General features: G+C 40.5%; 1 protein-coding gene across 1 annotated transcript in view; it reads right to left on the bottom strand.

Annotated features, from left to right (window-relative positions):
- Window positions 1–16,285, bottom strand: part of PTK2 (protein tyrosine kinase 2) — a 160,335-nt gene extending 144,050 nt beyond the window's left edge. The window contains exon 1 of the mRNA XM_009888170.1: window positions 16,186–16,285. Within this exon, the coding sequence (XP_009886472.1) occupies window positions 16,186–16,285 (100 nt within the window). The remainder of the gene's footprint in view (window positions 1–16,185) is intronic.
- Between the last annotated feature and the right edge of the window lie 2,086 nt (window positions 16,286–18,371).

Genomic DNA, 18,371 nt, shown 5'->3' with positions numbered 1-18,371 from the left:
GGGGGGGGAGCCCTACTTAAACCTGCACAATTTTTTTAAAGCCTGACTTTTACTTGGCCTGAAAATGCAATCTCTTACAAAAGGATCTGGTAATTAAAACACATTTGCACGTGAGTTCAGGAAGCAAAGAGTTTTTATATATTTGCAATCTGTGCTCTTAATATGTTTACATTTACTTAAAAGTAAGTACTTCACTGTAGCTAAAGAGAAAACAGTCAGTCTCTTTCAACACGGAGTACCTGTGCTTTAATATGCATGAAAATACGCACATTTCCGCACGAAATCGGAATACTCTTCAGTTGTGGTAACCCACCCTCCACACTACAAAGTTTTTTTCCATGTAGAGGTATTTCACAGGTCAGAGGCACTGACTGTCATTCAAACCCCTATACACACTGGTAGAGCAGCTAGCCTTAGGAAACACGACACAAAGGGATAAAATATCAAGTATTCCAACCAAAGGATGCTGTAGTTCATTGCATTGATAATTTTAGCCTGAAATGGGGTCTTCAGGATCACCGTAACTTGGAAGAGGTTCTGTCAGTTCTTACTAAAGGCCAAGGGCGGGTGTCTAGTATCTTCGGCATCACACAATCCCTCACCAGCCAAGAACCTCAAGGTGCAGCAGAGTAGAAAAGTCAATGGCATTTCAACCACATCTTGAGTACTGTCCAGAAAGTCTAAAGAACTGCAACTGAAACAATTAAGGGGCAGAGCAGCAGCCATGTGAATGGAGCCTAAAAAAGCTGAGACTCCAGTGGAAAACTTGATCAATATTTACAAAATCCATGATCATGGATAAATTGAACCCTAAAATAATTCCCTATTAGGTTCAGGCAAAAGATCTTTTCTAAACTGGAGCTAGCGGACAGCAGGCTGTGGAGGAAGATGATAGAAGCAAATTCAGAAAGGTATGGACAACGGGCACAAGAATGGCTATTAAAAGCCTCTCTAGAAGTCTGTAATGCAGCGGATGCTGAAGAAACACAAGAATGGACTGCAGACAACAGCCATGCTCACGTGGTCTCCTGAAAGAGTCACAAATAGAAGATGCTGTCAAAGAGAGTGGACCACTGATGCGTTACATTTATTTTTTTTTTTTTACATTATGAACATCCATAAAAGCTTAACCTTTTGCTTCTACTGTTGAAGCTGAAATATGACCCTTAGTGCTTCCAGAAAGTTCAGATGAAAATACAGCTATATCAGCTTTGCAAGCTTTCTCATGCCTTCTGTTTTACAGACTACATTTACAAAGTCAATAGTTGCCAGTACAAGATGATGAGTTCCAGGCTTGGAAAAGACAGACATGAAATCAGAAAACAAAAAAGTCAAATGACATTTTGACCATTTTCTTGCATACAACAAATCAAAATATTAAACAATCCTAGAAAAAAGCACATCAAAAAAGTCTACACTGTATATTCTGATGCGTATAAGGGTTCATATAAGTTTGTTTAAAAAAACAAAATTAAAGATGGCCCATCACTCAGGCAATATTTTCAGAGTTTTTTAAAAAACGTCAAATATTTTCTTCCACACAGTTCAAGTTCTCATGTATAGTTTAATGTTTGAGTATCATTAAAGGAATTTAAGTCTGGTTTCTCAGATCTGTCCCTGTAAGAAGCTACAGACAACAGAACTGATATATGGTTATTTCTGAAGAATATATTTGTCCAGAGGCTTGAGTTAATTTTTCAAAGGCAAGTAAGTTGTCACCACAGGCTTTTGCTGAACCAACTTAATATAACCAATGTGTCCTTGCTGCTGCCAAAGCTGCAGAGCTTGCTGTCCCTTTCCTCCCCGCCGAGCATTCCTCAGACTAGGCAGCCCCAGCTTCCCTTCTGTGGCCTCCTGCTGCTTCTTAAACACTTTTTGAGCTGTTTTTACTTACTAAGCCAGAAGAAATCAGGCCAGGCTTCTTTTTTCTGGTTTTGGTGGGGGTTTGGTTTTGTTTGGGTTTTTTTTTTTTTGGGGGGGGAGGGGGGGATGTCCATTTAAACGAGGTAAAGTGGCTCAGAAAAGCTCTAAAAAGCTCGGCAGCCAGCACAAAGTAAACAGCAAAAGCACATGGCCAGTAGTAGGGAGGAGGCAGCTTCCCAATTTTGGCAGCCGCAAGCTGGTATGTTGGCTCACTGCTCTTCTTGGACTACATCTTGGGGGGGGGGGATAAATACATCAATGGGAGATAGCAAACATCTTCCTCTGCACTCACCAACGAGTTGGAGAAATGAATGAGCTTTGTATTGGTGAAATTGCTTTTATTTTTTTCAGTACAGCTGCAGTCCAAATCTGACAGCACTGAGCCTCTGATGCTAAACTATGAAACAGCATTTACTGGTTTCCAATGCTTGGGCGAGGGGGGAGCAGGCTGGCGGAAAGGGAGGGCAGAGCACGGGTAAGAGAGGAAGAGGAACTCTTCCATTGTCCTGATTCAAAAAGGCAAAAATAATTTGGCTTAAATACCAACATTAAAAGTGTTATTTCCAACTTCAACCTGACTTTTTTCCCCTTCTTCCTTTAAAGCCATTTATCAGCTTTAGCTGGTACCCAGGTATGCGTGACCAACTAAACAGATTTGAAAAAGAGACCAAGAATCTTTAACAGTAACGTACTGAAACGGCACAGAGAAATATCCAGAAAGCGTCAGAGCGGACAGAAGAAGGAACAAACATGAAGGCAGAATAGGCCAGAGTTGCTGAGAAAAATCAAGTAACACCTTCAAGGCAGAGTGACTGAAGAGTGTTTAGCAGCAGGTTCAAAAATGAGAGAGTCCCAGTTCCTGGCTGAAATAACGCTCACTGTCCAGTGCCTCACCAAGGAGAATCTTGCTGATCTACAAAGCTCCTGTGTGCATCTTCTTAATAATAAAGATGAGCGGTTCCTTAGGCCACCGGCAGACCTATGGCATCTCTACTCTTTACCCTGCGCACTAAGTAAAAAAGGAACGGAACCTGCAAATGACTCATTTGTTACATCTTAGTCATGAAAAATAAAAGTTTTTACAGTAATGGCTTTGCTGAACTTAAAAAGTTTCGTTTCTGTAACAGACTTAAAAAGATTGGATATAATAGACTAAATATAAGGCTTCAGACATACATTAATTGATTATCATGAATTTAAGATTATTCGTCGGTTTCCTGACAGCGGAGCAACACAAGAAATTTATCTTGTAGTGATTTCCCAGTTTGAAGTGCTTGTAAACTGGACTGTGACAGCTGCTCTATTATCCAGTGTTCTTCTGAGATACAGCTATCTTCTAAAAAAACAATAAAAATAAAACAATCAGTCAATCTGTCGCTGTTTTGCAACATGCACTTTGAGGGTATTATAAACTGTATGCGCAGGAAGAATAACAAGGTATGGAAAGTCTATTTGTGAAATACCGAACACGTCTGCAAAAGCCTATGAGGGCTTCGTACCTCTAGAAACTTTTACTATTAAAAATTGAGGCGCCTCCCAACTCTGGGTTCAGGTTAGATAGTGCATGAGCTGAGGGCTTTGAAGGCACAGTCTGAAAAGGAAAAAGCAGTCTAATTACCTAGTTTACTCAAAACAATGACAACTTCCCTTTGTTTAGGAGCAGAGTGTTTACTGACAGGTTGGACAGTAGTTCTGGGAATAGAGCGGCTTTTATCATTTGGTATACTCTTACCAATGAAATTCTTAATTCTAAGAATTTGGACAGGGGCAGAAGGTGATGAAATTCCTGGGGAACAGGATGGACGAGCGAGGCTGGGCTGGCAACCGACATAAGGCAGGCTGCGATGAGCACCTGAAATTTGCACCAAAAATCAAAAAAGCATCTGATAGTCAGCTATCACGGCCCCAGCTACAGATCTGCAGCCAGGGATCAGATTTTAAAGAAGGGATAGAAGCACATTACCTGTTAAAAGTAACTTTTTGGGCAGAGACCATTTGAACACATGACCGAACAAGTAGGTCAGATGAAGTGTAACGGAAAAAGGTTAATTTGAAAAAGGCTTGGCACAGTCAAGGGCACCATCAGCACACCCAGCTTCTAATTATTTCCCACTATTTTGTAAATGTCAATTTATGGTTTAAAGATGCTCAGGATTTGTCTGAAACACGATTCCATTACATTTTGATCAGCTGCAGAGTATTTCACTGAGCAAGCGAAGTGAGTTTCACACACAGCAGCCATTCAACGAGGACAAACTCATATAAAATTTTTTTTGATGACACAAAACTGGGAGGAGTGGCTGACACGCCAGAAGGCTGTGCTGCCTTACAGCGTGACCTCGCCAGGCTGGAGAGTTGGGCAGAAAGAAACCTTATGAAGTTCAACAAGGGTAAGTGTAGGGTACTGCACCTGGGGAGGAATAACCCCATGCACCAGTACATGTTGGGGGCTGACCTCCTGGAGAGCAGCTCTGTGGAAAGGGACCTGGGAGTCCTGGTGGACAACAGGATGACCATGAGCCAGCAATGTGCCCTGGCGGCCAAGAAGGCCAATGGCATCCTGGGGTGCATCAAGAAGAGTGTGGCCAGCAGGTCGAGGGAGGTCATCCTCCCCCTCTACTCTGCCCTGGTGAGACCGCATCTGGAGTACTGTGTCCAGTTCTGGGCTCCCCAGTTCAAGAAAGACAGGGAACTGCTTGAGAGGGTCCAGCAAAGGGCAACGAAGATGATTAGGGGATTGGAACATCTCTCCTATGGAGAAAGGCTTAGGGACTTGGGTCTCTTTAGTCTAGAGAAAAGAAGATCGAGGGGGGATCTTATTAATACTTACAAATACTTAATGGGAGGATGCCAGGGGGATGGGAGCAGTCTTTTTTCAGTGGTGCCCAGTGATAGGACGAGGGGTAATGGGCATAAACTTGAACATAGGAAGTTCCATCTTAACATGAGAAGGAACTTCTTTACTTTGAGGGTAGTGGAGCACTGGAACAGGCTGCCCAGAGAGGTGGTGGAGTCTCCCACTCTGGAGACATTCAAAACCCGCCTGGACGCTGTCCTGTGCAACTGCTGTAGGTGACCCTGCTCTGGCAGGGGGGTTGGACTAGATGATCTCCAGAGGTCCCTTCCAACCCTAACCATTCTGTGATTCTGTGAGAAAAACACAGCTGTATCCTTCTGCCAAAGGCAATGCTACTCAGAGGAATGATGGACACTACAAAGAGGTGATGAGAGAAGCAAAGAGCAAAAAGCAGAGCTTGTCAGGCTTCGAGAACATTTTTGTTCCACCCGGTCACTGTGGCACTGGGATGTCACACGCCAGGTAGCCCTGTGGGACCCCGTCCACACATCCCTGCCGCTGGGCTCCGGTGGATGGATGTAGTGCCAACACTCCTACTACAGAAAAGCAAAATTTGAGCGATTAAGAGTTAAATCTGATTTGCTCCAAAAGCAATAAGCTACAAATTATTTTCACACTCCAGAAGGAAATTCGTTTTCCCACTTCAAGGAGTGAATAGAAGAATACTTTGCTAATGTAAAGAGGAGTACAGAGCCACATGCTTGATGGGACTGCGTGGTTCACTCTACCCCTGCAGGTTAAAAAAAAAAAAAGAAAGAAAAAAAAAAAGAGAAAGACAATGACCAAACCCCTAAACTAACACCCCCAAGCCACCATCTTTCCCTTACTGCAATGCTACACATTTAGAAATTTTAAAGAAAGCAAATTCTGACTCATTAATGTGCAACACTAATTCCTCATTTCAGATGTCAGTTCATAAAGAGACTGAAAACATCCCTGTTCCACTCCTCTTGTGAAAAATGTCATTGTCACAGCGAGAACTCCAGCGGCACAGACCATTTCACCGCTGTACCTCACAGCCAAAGTGAGATACACGCAAAGCGGGTGTTGCTGTAAGAAAAAACACCCTTCAGGACAGATACTGGTGTATTTCTTCACTGCAAAAGCAGCAGCAGAACGTACCCTTTGTTACTCACGTACTTTACCTCGCCCCTACCGCGCTCCCGCTGAAGGTCACAAAGCTGCCTTCCTTTCAAGATTTCTTCATTGGAGTTGAGGTTTCTATGGCCAACTTGAACTGTGGAAGACCTTCCTCACCCCCAGTCTACGCTCAATATTTTTGTTTGAACTAGACAACTGAAGATTCTGCATTTTTTTAATTAACCAAAAGAAACTCACAGCTCAAAGATTTCAGACACGAATACAACCGACACCAAAACTAGACAAAAACTTGTTTCAGTTTCTATTTACTTCGCATTTATTATGCACTACGTTATCTGTTAAGCACATCTCTTATCCACTTTCCCTTGCATACAGCAATTCAGTCATTTTAAGAGTATATAAAGGAGAGGACTTAAAAAAATACTTTAAGCTTTTTCTCTAGCGTGTCTGCCTTCCATTGTTTAATTTGCTGTCACCTGCAAAATACTTGATATGAAAAACCCCTGAAGTTAGAGTTGATCCTTTTATACATGTCCAGATAGATTTCCAGATATATGGAATATTAGATGGATTTATATATATATGTATCAATATAACATACATGTCCAGAAAGACACCCAGTACTTTATTCCTCATTTTCCAGATGTAAGACGTAATTTTAGAACGGGATTTGACCTTTCAGAGTTTAATTTTAGAAAGAGGATACGCTGCTGCATGGCGTAGATTTCATCTCAAACTTACAGATTTACCTTGATGTTTGGTTTTATAAGGCATTTAACAAAGGTATATACCGACATAAGGTATTTACAAAGAAATTCTTTTGGAAAGGGTTTGTCAATTCTTCCAGGACATCTTGTAAGAGAGGCTTAAATTCCTTGTTTGTTTCAAGGCATCAAAATTAAGATTAAAGAGAGATGTAACAAAATACTTGGGGAATATTCCTAAGAACATGTTGTTTTGACAGAAAGCTCTGAACTTATAAATCAAGTTATTATAACATTTATACAATCTACTCTTACGGGCTAAACAAAACAGTTCACAGCGATAAAACAAACAGCATCTCTGTGGCCTGAAAGGAGCGAGAGGAAAAGGGAAAGAACGCAAAGAGGCAGTAATCAAAGCCAGAAATAACAGTCCATCTAAAAATTCCATGCCAAATTACACTGTACCACCAACGTCAAAGAAAAAATGTGCCATAATTAACATATCAACAACTTAATTAACAAGGGATCCACCCTTCTTCAGTATGACCTGGATTTTGCAAAGCAATGACCATACCGATGGATTTCCAGGAGAAGAGCAGACAAGTGTATTTACGTTCCGGTGATAAGCACTGGGGTACGTACGTGCACACGGATAAGGAAGGAGGAGGAGTTCAACACCTGAAAAGACCTGACACTGGGAAAAACTGCACAGTCGGTCACAAAGGACACATTTTATGAGCAACTTTATTGCATTACAGTAGGTTGACTGTCCTTGCAAGAACAGCAGGGTAACAGCCTACCTCCTATTTACTGCCTGCGCCGGGAAATATTTTTCCCATTGCAGAAAAGGAACAGGACAGTATTTTTATTTCCATTTCCAACAAAACTGGAGAAATATTACTAATCTGAGTGTAGACTGGATATAAAGAGCAAGGAAAGTCGAATAAAAAGAAGGAAAAATATTCCCTCCATGAATTTTATGGTAATAAGTTACAAAAAGTTATAGATGAATTCCTGCTTCGTATGATTATTCCAGGGCTGAAGCATCACATATACCACAGAGACAGAAACAAAACTAACAATTCATGATTAATTGTCACATCCTCAGTCCAGGTACCATCCGCGCTAGTGAAAGGGGACGCCTCCCACTCCCCCCAATGTAGTGTTATTCAAAAGAATTGAAGTTTACTCAACTTCTTATTTACGTTCCTATCACAGAGCAGGAAAATATTGACTGACTTAAGGCATCAGTGACTGATTCTTTTAAAAAAGCATTAAAATAAATCATTATAGCGTATCAACAGCTTGTACAAATCCACAGACACAAGCTATGGGCAAGCACACTTAACAGACACGTAAAACCATTTTAAGTTGAGGTTTGGTTTTCTACCTCCAGTCTGCCCTCTTGTTTTTACGTCTCCAAATATAGTATGAAGACACCGAACTTCTCTGAATTGCCTAATACCATACTGAGAGATGCGAGCACAAGTTTCAAAGCTGGCTTAATTTCTCATTCTCCTGAAGAGAATGAGACAGAAGAGATGCGAGCACAAGTTTCAAAGCTGGCTTAATTTCTCATTCTCCCGAAGATGTACAAGCCATCGAGGCTACACGAGCGCGTACAGAAGTTTGAGATACAGAATGTAAACATCCTTAAGTTAATATTTTGGGAACCTCTGAATGGTAAGCGTCTTCTGTATTCATAAATACGTACCCAAGTAGGATCCCATCTTATAACCAGTTTCAAATGTGTAGCTTCCAATATGAGGGGTTTTCCACCTTTTGGATGAATTTTACTTGTTCCTGAGACTCTTAAGCCCATCCTGGTTTATTTTATATTGGCTGAACTGTGATTTTAAAATAAAAAAACCAAAGTGGAGATAAAGTTAGATTAAACAGAACTGCGTGTCTGCCATTGCTTTTCTATGCCTGATAAGCATTAGTAAAAAAATAAAAATAAAAAAATCACATACTTGAATTACTGCAAACTTTCTGGGCAACAAGTCCTCAAATTCCTTCCTATGAGCTCAATAATCGGCCATCGGATTGTAAAGAACTTCACCCTGGGTTGGTGATCAACACATACTCATTATTTTTGCTTTGTCTTTAATTGCTAAACCGTGAATGTTTCAGAAAAGCAATTCTCTACATCAGTATTTTCTCTAAAGAGAAGGGAGCTGGGTACCACACAGCAGGTTCAGGGCACGCGTGATTTGCTGAGGTACAGGCTGCGATCTTCACTGCCTTACTCCAGTACATGACACCCATCACGTAAACGATGCTGGTGTCTAACGACACAGCATTACAGAAGCGCTTATCTATACTTTTTTCTTCTCTTTCCTCACTCTTCTTTAAGGAACCTGCTATGCTTTTCTTGAAATTGTTGAACTAATACCTTGCAACAAGTACCGAGCAGATGCTTACCGCTATTTTCATCATTGCTCTGCACTACAATATCAACTTTCTCAAATCTATTGCTACTTTCCAGTCAATGTTTAGCAACTGTTTTCTATTTAGCATCTAACCAGGAAACATCAAAATAAAGTGTTAACAGTTAGAAAAAAATTTCTTTTATATAGTAGTCCACCTTAGTATGTATTTTCAGTGAGCAACATGGTTGTTAACTAGAGCAGAGGAACAACAGAAATGTAGTTAGATGAAATCTTGGAGTAAAAAAAAAAAAATATCAGAGACTGTAAACCCAAAAAAAGTAGTATTAAAGAGTAAAACATTCTGAAAAGCTGAACTGTATTTACAGAACTACTAAATATACATTACTCGCCCTCTCGTAGAAAATTTTGCTAGAAAGGACCCGATATAACGCTGCTGAGAGGAAGGGCAGGCAGCACCGCTGGGCGATGCTCAGGCTGGCCCACCGCTTCCCACTGCCACGCGAGCTGCCGGGCAGCACAGCCCCACCTCTGGCCAAAACCAAGTAACATGCCTGACTGTTCCTACAGTCTGAAATGGGAATGATGAACACGACCTTTTTGCGTGTCCAGGCTGTGCCTGTTCCTGATTTCACATAATTCTTATTACCAGCTCATCCCCACTCCTGTCTCTAACAGTCACCGCTCCCTCGCGGAACAGACCCCACACAGAAACAGCATTAACTACTTCCCCTTCCAATTTTTTAGGAAATGAGCAGTTTTGGAGCAGAGAGATTCCAGAGTTTAATTTCAGCACGAGCAATAAGTACTTTGAAAACTCCAAGATCACAAAACGACCTGAAGGAGGGTTTATCATAGAAATTATTCAGTAGCCACAGCAATAGCAAGTGCTGTTGTTCCAACTGTAATACCATGTTTTTAATCATTTTTAATCATTAATCATAGCATACTCAAACTGTACCAACATATCACATCCAGAGTTCTGAAAAGAAGTGAGATGTGACAGGTGAGAGCAATATTCCAAATGAATTCTTACTGCACTTCCAGACTGACAAAAGTTATTAAAAAAAAATTATGTTTAGATGTGCAAACTCGGTAGTTGAAGCATCGTGCCCAACGCTACTGGCCAATACAGCTCACGCAGCTTGCTTCAGTAAAACTACATCAGCGCATCCAAAAACCAGCAAGACATTTGTTCAGTATCAGATCAAAGCGGAACCTCTACAACTCCCAAAATGACTTTGGAAGAAAGAAAAAGCAACAGACATTTTCCTATCCAAGCACTGATTATGCATTGTATCAATTTATTTCGTTTATATGTATTATACATCTATTACAGATTTTTATATTATATACTCTGTAAAATAGTGTGTGTGTATATATATAAGAAATGCAAAAGCAACGTGGCTAAAGGAACTTCGTAGCAAAAGTATGAACGTGAAAATCGCCCATTTCAAGGGCAGAACAGGAACAGTGCAATGACATTTTCCTGTCGCTGTACAAGAAAACCCCAGGCATTAAGTCCTCTCATTATACCTAGAGCAAAAAGCCCTTAAGATGAGAAAGCACAGATTTAGAAACACATACAGAAAAGCCTACCTTCTGCTAAAATTTACAGTTACTTGATAAAACATTAACACATTGAGCTGACAGGCACCGCTGCTATCGGCCCATCCCACCTCTGTGCTCACAACAGCTCAACAGGTCAGGGTGCAAATCATCCGTTCCTCTGCCACTCGCATGATAAAAGCTGGGTGAAGAACAGATACACAACTCCCTGCCGCCTGAGCGGTACTTCTGCTCTCTGGTACGGGGTTGGGATGGGTACCTACCGCCCACGTATGTTCCCATGTTGACAGACGCGGCTATACGCAACCATAAATCAGAGACTTTCTAATTCAGCCTTTTAATTCTGCCAATATGCTTCAAGACCATTGCAATCAAACACCTGAATGGACAAAAAGCTGCTGTTCCAAGTTGACTGGAATTGTTGTACGGGAATCGGCCGTTACCATCACATTGGAAGGTTGCTCTAAAGTATCCTTGTTGCAATTCTTCAGTTTATCTTGCCCAACCATCGTGTCACAGGCTAAACAAAAGCCCTTTGGAGTTGAACACACTGGGATTTCAGGAATACAATTCCTTCTAGTGTCGCCCCATAACTGCAAGGACAACACAACGCTGCTGAGTTGCAAACGTAACAGCAGAAAGTCTGTGAGAAAAGCTTAAATCTTATTGTCCCTTATCTTCAGAAGCCAGCTGAGAAGCTTCAGGAATACATCCGGTTCCTCACCATCCTCCTCCCTAGAAATAAAGATTTAACAGGACTGCAGACCATTACTCACCCTGCAGCTACTTGTGATGAAAAAGTTCTTTGCTACAATAACTTTTCTATGCTTATTAAAGGAGAAATACTGGTTGAAATCATACCAGAAATACTGGTTGAGAAAACTCAACCAGCATGGGAATCCATGACCAAATACTGGCAACAAAGCAATTAGTCTAGCTTCATCACGAAGCAGTATCATCTAAATGAAGAGAAGCCGGGTTTTACTGACAATTTTAAGTCGAATTGGCTTAGGCCAAATTCTTATAGGAATTAGAAAAAAAAGCATGCAATGGAAGGAAGGCGCTACCATTCTTTAATGGTACAACCCCAGGGTGTCACACACTACAAGGAACACGAGGGTGAGGATGATCTGCATCTTCTACAAGGTTGAGAAGCAAAAGCTTTCCATCACTGTTTTGGACATGTTTAAAATTACTGTATCTGTAACTCTTCCAATTCTGAAAGGAAACTGCCACATCCCTGAGGGCCCAGTTCAGCTAAGGTAAGATGAACCATCAGCAGAGAAGAAGTTAAGACTATTTAATTCCCTCTGACAAAAAGAGACTTTTAGTTCAACAGCACGTCAAATCGAAGGCAAAGTTTAGCTTTCAGTCTCAAAATGCCACACTTCAGTTTATTATGCTCTTCAGCTGTTGATGCGACACCCTCTACAGCTCTTCACTGAAGTGTTCGCAGTTGCCGTGAGCAGTTGCACCAGATAACAGCAGAATTGAAGGTCATACACTGATTTTCTTCCTGTAGTTACTTACTTACGAGGAGACCTAGGCCATGGAAAAAGCTGGTTTTCCTTAGAAATATCCCCAAGAAAGAGAGCGAGTCCAATTTAAATAAATAAATAAATAAAAGATAAACCAAACCCCCAGTGCTGAAGTTTTATGGATCTCAAATAACTGGCAATGGAAATGTTTTTTTGGAAAACGGTGACAGTGCTTGGGAAAAGTAACAAGCAATCTCTGTTCTGGCAAAGAAATAAACTGTGGTTATCAAACAAAAGAAAAAGTTTGTTTACAAATTATTTTCGATGAAATGACTCAGCAGGATTGGATTCCACACAGAAATGCTTTTCATAACGTCTTTGCTAAGCTACATTCGGTATCAGCAGAGGAAAATCCAACTCTCTTCCTGCACACCAGCAAATAAAGCGTCACGTAAGCACTGGGCAAGCACCAGTTAACTCCATAACCTCAGCAACCCCTGTCCTTTACAACCCGTCAGGACAAATTGGCATAATGAATTCTCAACATGGATTCAACAGTAGCTATTGCAGTGATCCATTTATTTTGCAAGACGATGAAATCTTCATGAATGCTACAATATTTTTATGACTGCTATAAACAAATACATTTATGATGCGCTGTACTTTGTAAATGTTATATTAAAACAAGCCCAAGACACTTCCTTATGTCTGTCTTTTGTTTGCTGCGCTAGTTTATAGAACTCAGTAGCCTGTACGGACTTGCCTACTGTAATGTCATAGTATATATTAATTTGTCTCAAGTTTTTAATAGAGTACCACGAACAAATTCATATTAGGTCATGAAGGATACTAGCGAGGGTTTTTTCAGACTAACAATTAGTGAAAACTACATAATCTTTGCTGATACATCAATTTTTTTTTTTTTTTTTCAAGACATGAATTTGCAACTACTCCATTTAAGTAACACTGCAACAAGTGGAAAGATTCAGACAAGTGGATACATTTCTTCCAAATGTAACACCACTCAGAAGAGCTTATTTCATGCTAACAGTCCTTCCAATAAAAACTGTGCATGAAGATCAGTTGCCCAATGATTTGCTAAAACTGCATCAAAAACAGGTAAGAGAACATCCTCAGTATCTAAGGATGCTAATTTTGAAATTCTGCAAGTGCTGCCAGGCTAATCAGGGAAGGAAAACGATGCTGAGTCTGTGCGCACCCACACGTGTGTGTATATATAATGTGTCTCATAGAAAATATAGAGCCACACACAATGTGACTTGTGTTAAAAAAAAAATCAAATATAAGTAAGGAAGCTATTAAGGCCACAAACTCCTATTTAACTTTTCAGCAAAAATACAGTTTCAATCAGTGCACCTTTCTCTTAAAGGCTGACTTCCAGACTTCGCTCTTCAGTCTTTTCTTAATGCATTTTCAAAAGGATATTTAAAACATTTTGTGTTCCTTGTGTAAGTTTTAGTTCCACCCCCCCCCTCAGCTCAGAACCAGCTGGTTCACTGCTAGGTGCTACAATTGATAAGATCATACATCTCCATTACACAGCGAACCCTGAATGCTCCAACCAGCCAGTGCTTAAACAATCATCTTCCTTTTTTTTTGTAAAAAATATCTCAAGCTCCATCTTCTATTCCAGTAGTATTTGAATAAGAAACAAATCGCCCTAATGGAAATGCATCGGTACTTTCACAGCTGCATACTTCCTACACATCCTGAAGAACACAGGTGCCACCGCATGCTGTACTGAAACACCAAAGGGAAGAATCCCCTTGCTTTTCCAGACTATTTTCCACTTTTAAATATGCACAGGCCTTTCGGGAATTGTTTTTAAACTGCCTTTGAAAATTAGCGGTTTGATGAGATTAACGCTATTTTTCTTTCTTCTACAAAGATTTCCAACCAAAAAAACAGGCACGCATGAATTGAAATAACAGATGCTTTAACAGTTTGCAAATCTCACACCTTAAGAAGCCACTAAGCTAATAAAGTTTAAGAAAAGTTTAGACAAGTTTATGGTTTGGAAGGAAATAGTGGATGTGTCACATCAGCTGATGTGGCCAATGTAGTAAGTCAAGAACAGACTGTCAAATGACAGACTTGACTCTTCTCCGGGTTGTTATGCCCTCAGAAACCCAGGGAAAAGCACTTCGCTGCATTCTGTAACCACACCTGTAGATCTGCAAAAAATGTGAGCGGGTGCTTCCCTCCAGTCACCTCAGCTGAAAGTCACTACGAAGAAGCAGCAGAGCGCTCGTGCTTTTTTATCCTTTCCGAAAAAAAGGCTTTTTTTTTTTCCTTTCCGAATACACCACAGCTATCACATTTCTATGTTATATATACACAGTGTGTATGTCAAAAAGAAAAGAAATCCTGTTTAGAGGCTGTTTACCTGCCTACCTTTGTGGTATCCTTCCTTATCTGTTTCTACCACTACGTCCCTTTTAGTGACTACCGGTCATCTAAAAATCTACGGGTGTGTTTGACTAAAAATTATCACCTGCGTAACTTTCTGTTAGCAAAACAGTAGAGACTTATGAGATGGAGATGAAAGAGAAACAGCACTGAAGTTTTCTCTTCTGTATCCAACTATCTTCCTTACACTCCACAGATCACCAGCAGGTCCCATCTGAACACACCTCCTGAAACAGCAGAGCTCCTCAGAAGAGAAAAACATTTAACTTGGAGTTGCTTATCACTTTAAAAAAAGATTGCAACATTAACAGAGTGCAATAAATAGGGTAAAAACTCCTTCCCAGTTGATTAAATAAATTACACAACATAGTTGGCTTAATTTTTTGTTTTCCGCCCTTTCTAAATCACGACGAGGTTTTGGACTGAACTGGGCTTGATTATGTCCAGACGGTATAGATCCTTTCACGTTAGTCTGAACGGTTGAATTGAAGAACTGTGATCACCCTTCACTAACTACTCACATGACATACACTTAACAACACCACATCAATTTACTGTTCATAAATTATTAAACAGAGCTTTCTCATGGAAGATATTCAAGAAACTTCCTCCTTCTTGGGTTGGATAATTTACAGCTACACAGCAGAGCTATCCAGCTATCCTTAACTGTTACATTTATATTTATTCCACTGAGTTATTTTGTAAACTTAAAACAGCATGCGTGAAACTCGGGAAAAAGGACCACTAGCAAAACTATCATCATACCTCTGGTACGATTTGGCTTTGGCACAATTACTTATGATCCACAAAAGAAAAAAAAAAAAAGGTAAAATTTAAGGCAACTGAAGTACCCTTTAGTCTACTGCTACACTCAGAAAAAAAACATCCCTGTATGATACTGGCACACATTTCCAGTACAGAGCTGGAAGACAAGTACTGCTACTCGGCGTTCCCCAACGCCGGACCCAAGCGTGAGGCTGTTTATTCCAAAAGACCAGAGATTTTAATTTTCAAATTATTTAGTAAGGGAGGAGGGGAACAGTCAAAAATGTCTTACTTCTATCACTACTAAAGTAAAGCAATACAGACTTGCTTGCTGAGAAGAAATACGCTAGTAAACAAAATACACACTTTCACTTAATTTGACAATCAAAGTATTTTCGAGTCCGGAGTATGCAGACCCAGACTAAATTACCAAGTTCAGTAACGTTACTTTGGGACTGACTTTAGCATAAAGAGGAGGCAAAACCTGGCTTGTACTGTATACTCGTTGCACAAACACTTTATAAAGAAAGCAAGTATCTTTTTCTTTGATGCGGTCCTACAGACAGAGCACACAGAATTGGCTGCAATTAGGTCAGCACACAGCATCACTAAGAAGATTGAAGATTTCAGATTTAAGAAAGCTAAAAAAAAAAAAGCAGAAGCACACTCTGCATGAACACCGACTCACTGAAATATTTTCAAAGCATTTTCAAAGAATGAGCGTTTGCCATGAGACCACACATAACACATCGAATGCTCAATCTGTCACATCCAAATAGAGAACAGACCATTTAGAAAGGCTTTATGCATAATAAAACATATACATTAAGATCACATTTTAAGACATGACAAAACACTTTAAAAAGTTTTATCAATTTTCGCTGCGGGTAACCTGAAGCATTAACAGAAAAGCCAAAGAGACAGAATAAAGTTATTCAGACCAAACGTTTCTCTCATTAATATATTACCTTTCTTTGACTGCAGATATCTCACAGCCCTTATCAAAGTAGGCCAGATCCGTTTCATTTCCCTAAGGTTAAGCTGGTGAACAGTACACAGAGTATTCATCAACTAAGGAATGGCCACCATGCAACGACAAATATAGCACAAGCTATTTCTCATCTGTCCTATTTTTATTTTTTTTTTTTGGAGGCTGAGATGGAGTTTTTTTTTCTAGAGATCACCGCAATTGGCAGTTGTGAAGATGCTGGTGTCTTTGTCCTCTTATGCAACTCCTGGTGTCCCCCTTCTCCCCCCCTCCAAGGAATAAAAACAGATTACACGGCTGTTCTCCATTTCGGGACAGAGGAGGCTGGATAAGCCATCTTCCCTGAAGTTATGGCCTGAGAACACTTCACAGGCAACCAGGGGAAGAGGGAGGGATCGTTTTTCATTCATTTTAGCTGCTGGAGTGGGTGGGGGGGAATCGATACCTTTTATCGTGGCCCAATGCAGCCATCTTCTGCGAGGAGCCGCTAGCCCTGCTGTAGCCATCCTCTGGCGCTGCAGCTGGAGACAGAAACCGATATCCCCAATACTAACCAGCCTTAACAACAGATGGTAACAACTTACTTCTTCTTTCAAAAGATTTTTCTTCCCTATTTTTTAAAGTTACCCCCCGGGGAAATGCTTTCATTCTGACTCTCAGAATAGCCCAAGAAGGAGATGAATCTCAATTTCATGTAATACTTTTGTTACCCAGTTTATGACACGCAGAAGTAGGTATCGCTCTTACCCCTTCCTGGTAAACAAGTTCTACTAAAAGCGAAGTACAGCTTTGGTTTAGCTTTGTTTCCAGCTACTGTTACTTACTGTTTTATTAACTATTGTTCCCCAGCGAGCTGACAGATTCTGAACTGCACGAGACGTTACCAGGACGTGGTGTTCAAGTTCTGCGATTTCTTCTTTTTAAGCTATTTCTACTATACGTGCTACTATCATATATCAGCGTGTGGCAAACGCTAGTTTAGCCTGAACAGTTCAGCAAGGTACAGAAAGCATGCAAGACAAAGACAGTGTTAAATGCTCCTTTGCTTCTCCTCCAAATAACGAAACAAGAAAAATTCTGAATAAATTTACTGTTATTTTCTCCAATCATCAGCTCTGCCCACCAACTCCTGACTTCAGATACATCTCCCCTGAACTTCTGAAGTAACTGCCTCTGTCTGTGATCCAAGATTACGGTGACGCAATACTTCACTGCCAGTTTCTCTTCCAAAAAAGAAAGTACATAGAAATGAAAGTGAACACGAGGAAAGTTATGCTTACAATCAGCAACACTCAACCTTTTACAGTTGTTTTCCATCTAAGGAAGATTTGATTCTTTGGCTACTAACAGAATTTCAAGCTTTATCCCTGTACTGTATCTTCACATCCACACTCCCACCCACACCACCAACACACAAACACCTTCTAGCTTATAATAGGGTAAATATCTTTGGGATATTTACAATGTTAAAAATGTCTTGGGACGCAAGTTAAGATAATAAGCATGTGACTGAGTTTCACATTTCCATCTAATTATTGTTAAGCCTCAATCGCAAGTCAACCCTCTCATTGTAATAGCTGCATGCTTTGTGGCTAGTTATTGTCTCTTTTTTTTGGGGGGGGGTGAATAAGAGGGGTGGCAACTTCTAAGCCATCGAGTAGAAAGACGTTAGTCTTCTTCCACTGTGAACGCTACCGACCATCAGCCGCTTAAAAACTACTTCTCCCAAAAGGTAAGCGAAGAGCAGAATCACACTCGCAGCGGTTCCAAACACACACAAAGATCAAAAACAAAGCCCTCGGATCCTCACAGCAGCGGAAGCAAAAACCAAAAGAGCTCGAGAGCTCTTTCTTTCATTGCGAATAATTCCGAAAAGCAAAGGGAAAATAAATAAATAAACAATAATTAAAAAAAAAAAAAAATCATTACAGCTGTCAGGTGAAAGAAGATCCCGCAGACTCCTTTGCATGATAAGCGCATGACCAGAATAAAGATATTTGATTTTCCAGCTTTGCTTTTGTTTTCTTCCATAGGAATAAAAAAAACCCTCCAGCCCCACAGGTGGTAAAACATTCAATTAAGGGAGGGAAAGGGGAGACAAATAAATCTTAAAAGCAGAGGCGATCGTGTACCTTTAGCCCAGCACACGGGGAACGGGCTACAGCC

Source organism: Charadrius vociferus, unplaced genomic scaffold (assembly GCF_000708025.1).
Source record: "Charadrius vociferus isolate BGI_N301 unplaced genomic scaffold, ASM70802v2 scaffold276, whole genome shotgun sequence".
Lineage (NCBI taxonomy): Eukaryota > Metazoa > Chordata > Aves > Charadriiformes > Charadriidae > Charadrius > Charadrius vociferus.
The sequence above is the reverse complement of the archived record's forward strand: the minus strand, read 5'-3'. Positions and strand labels throughout refer to the sequence as shown.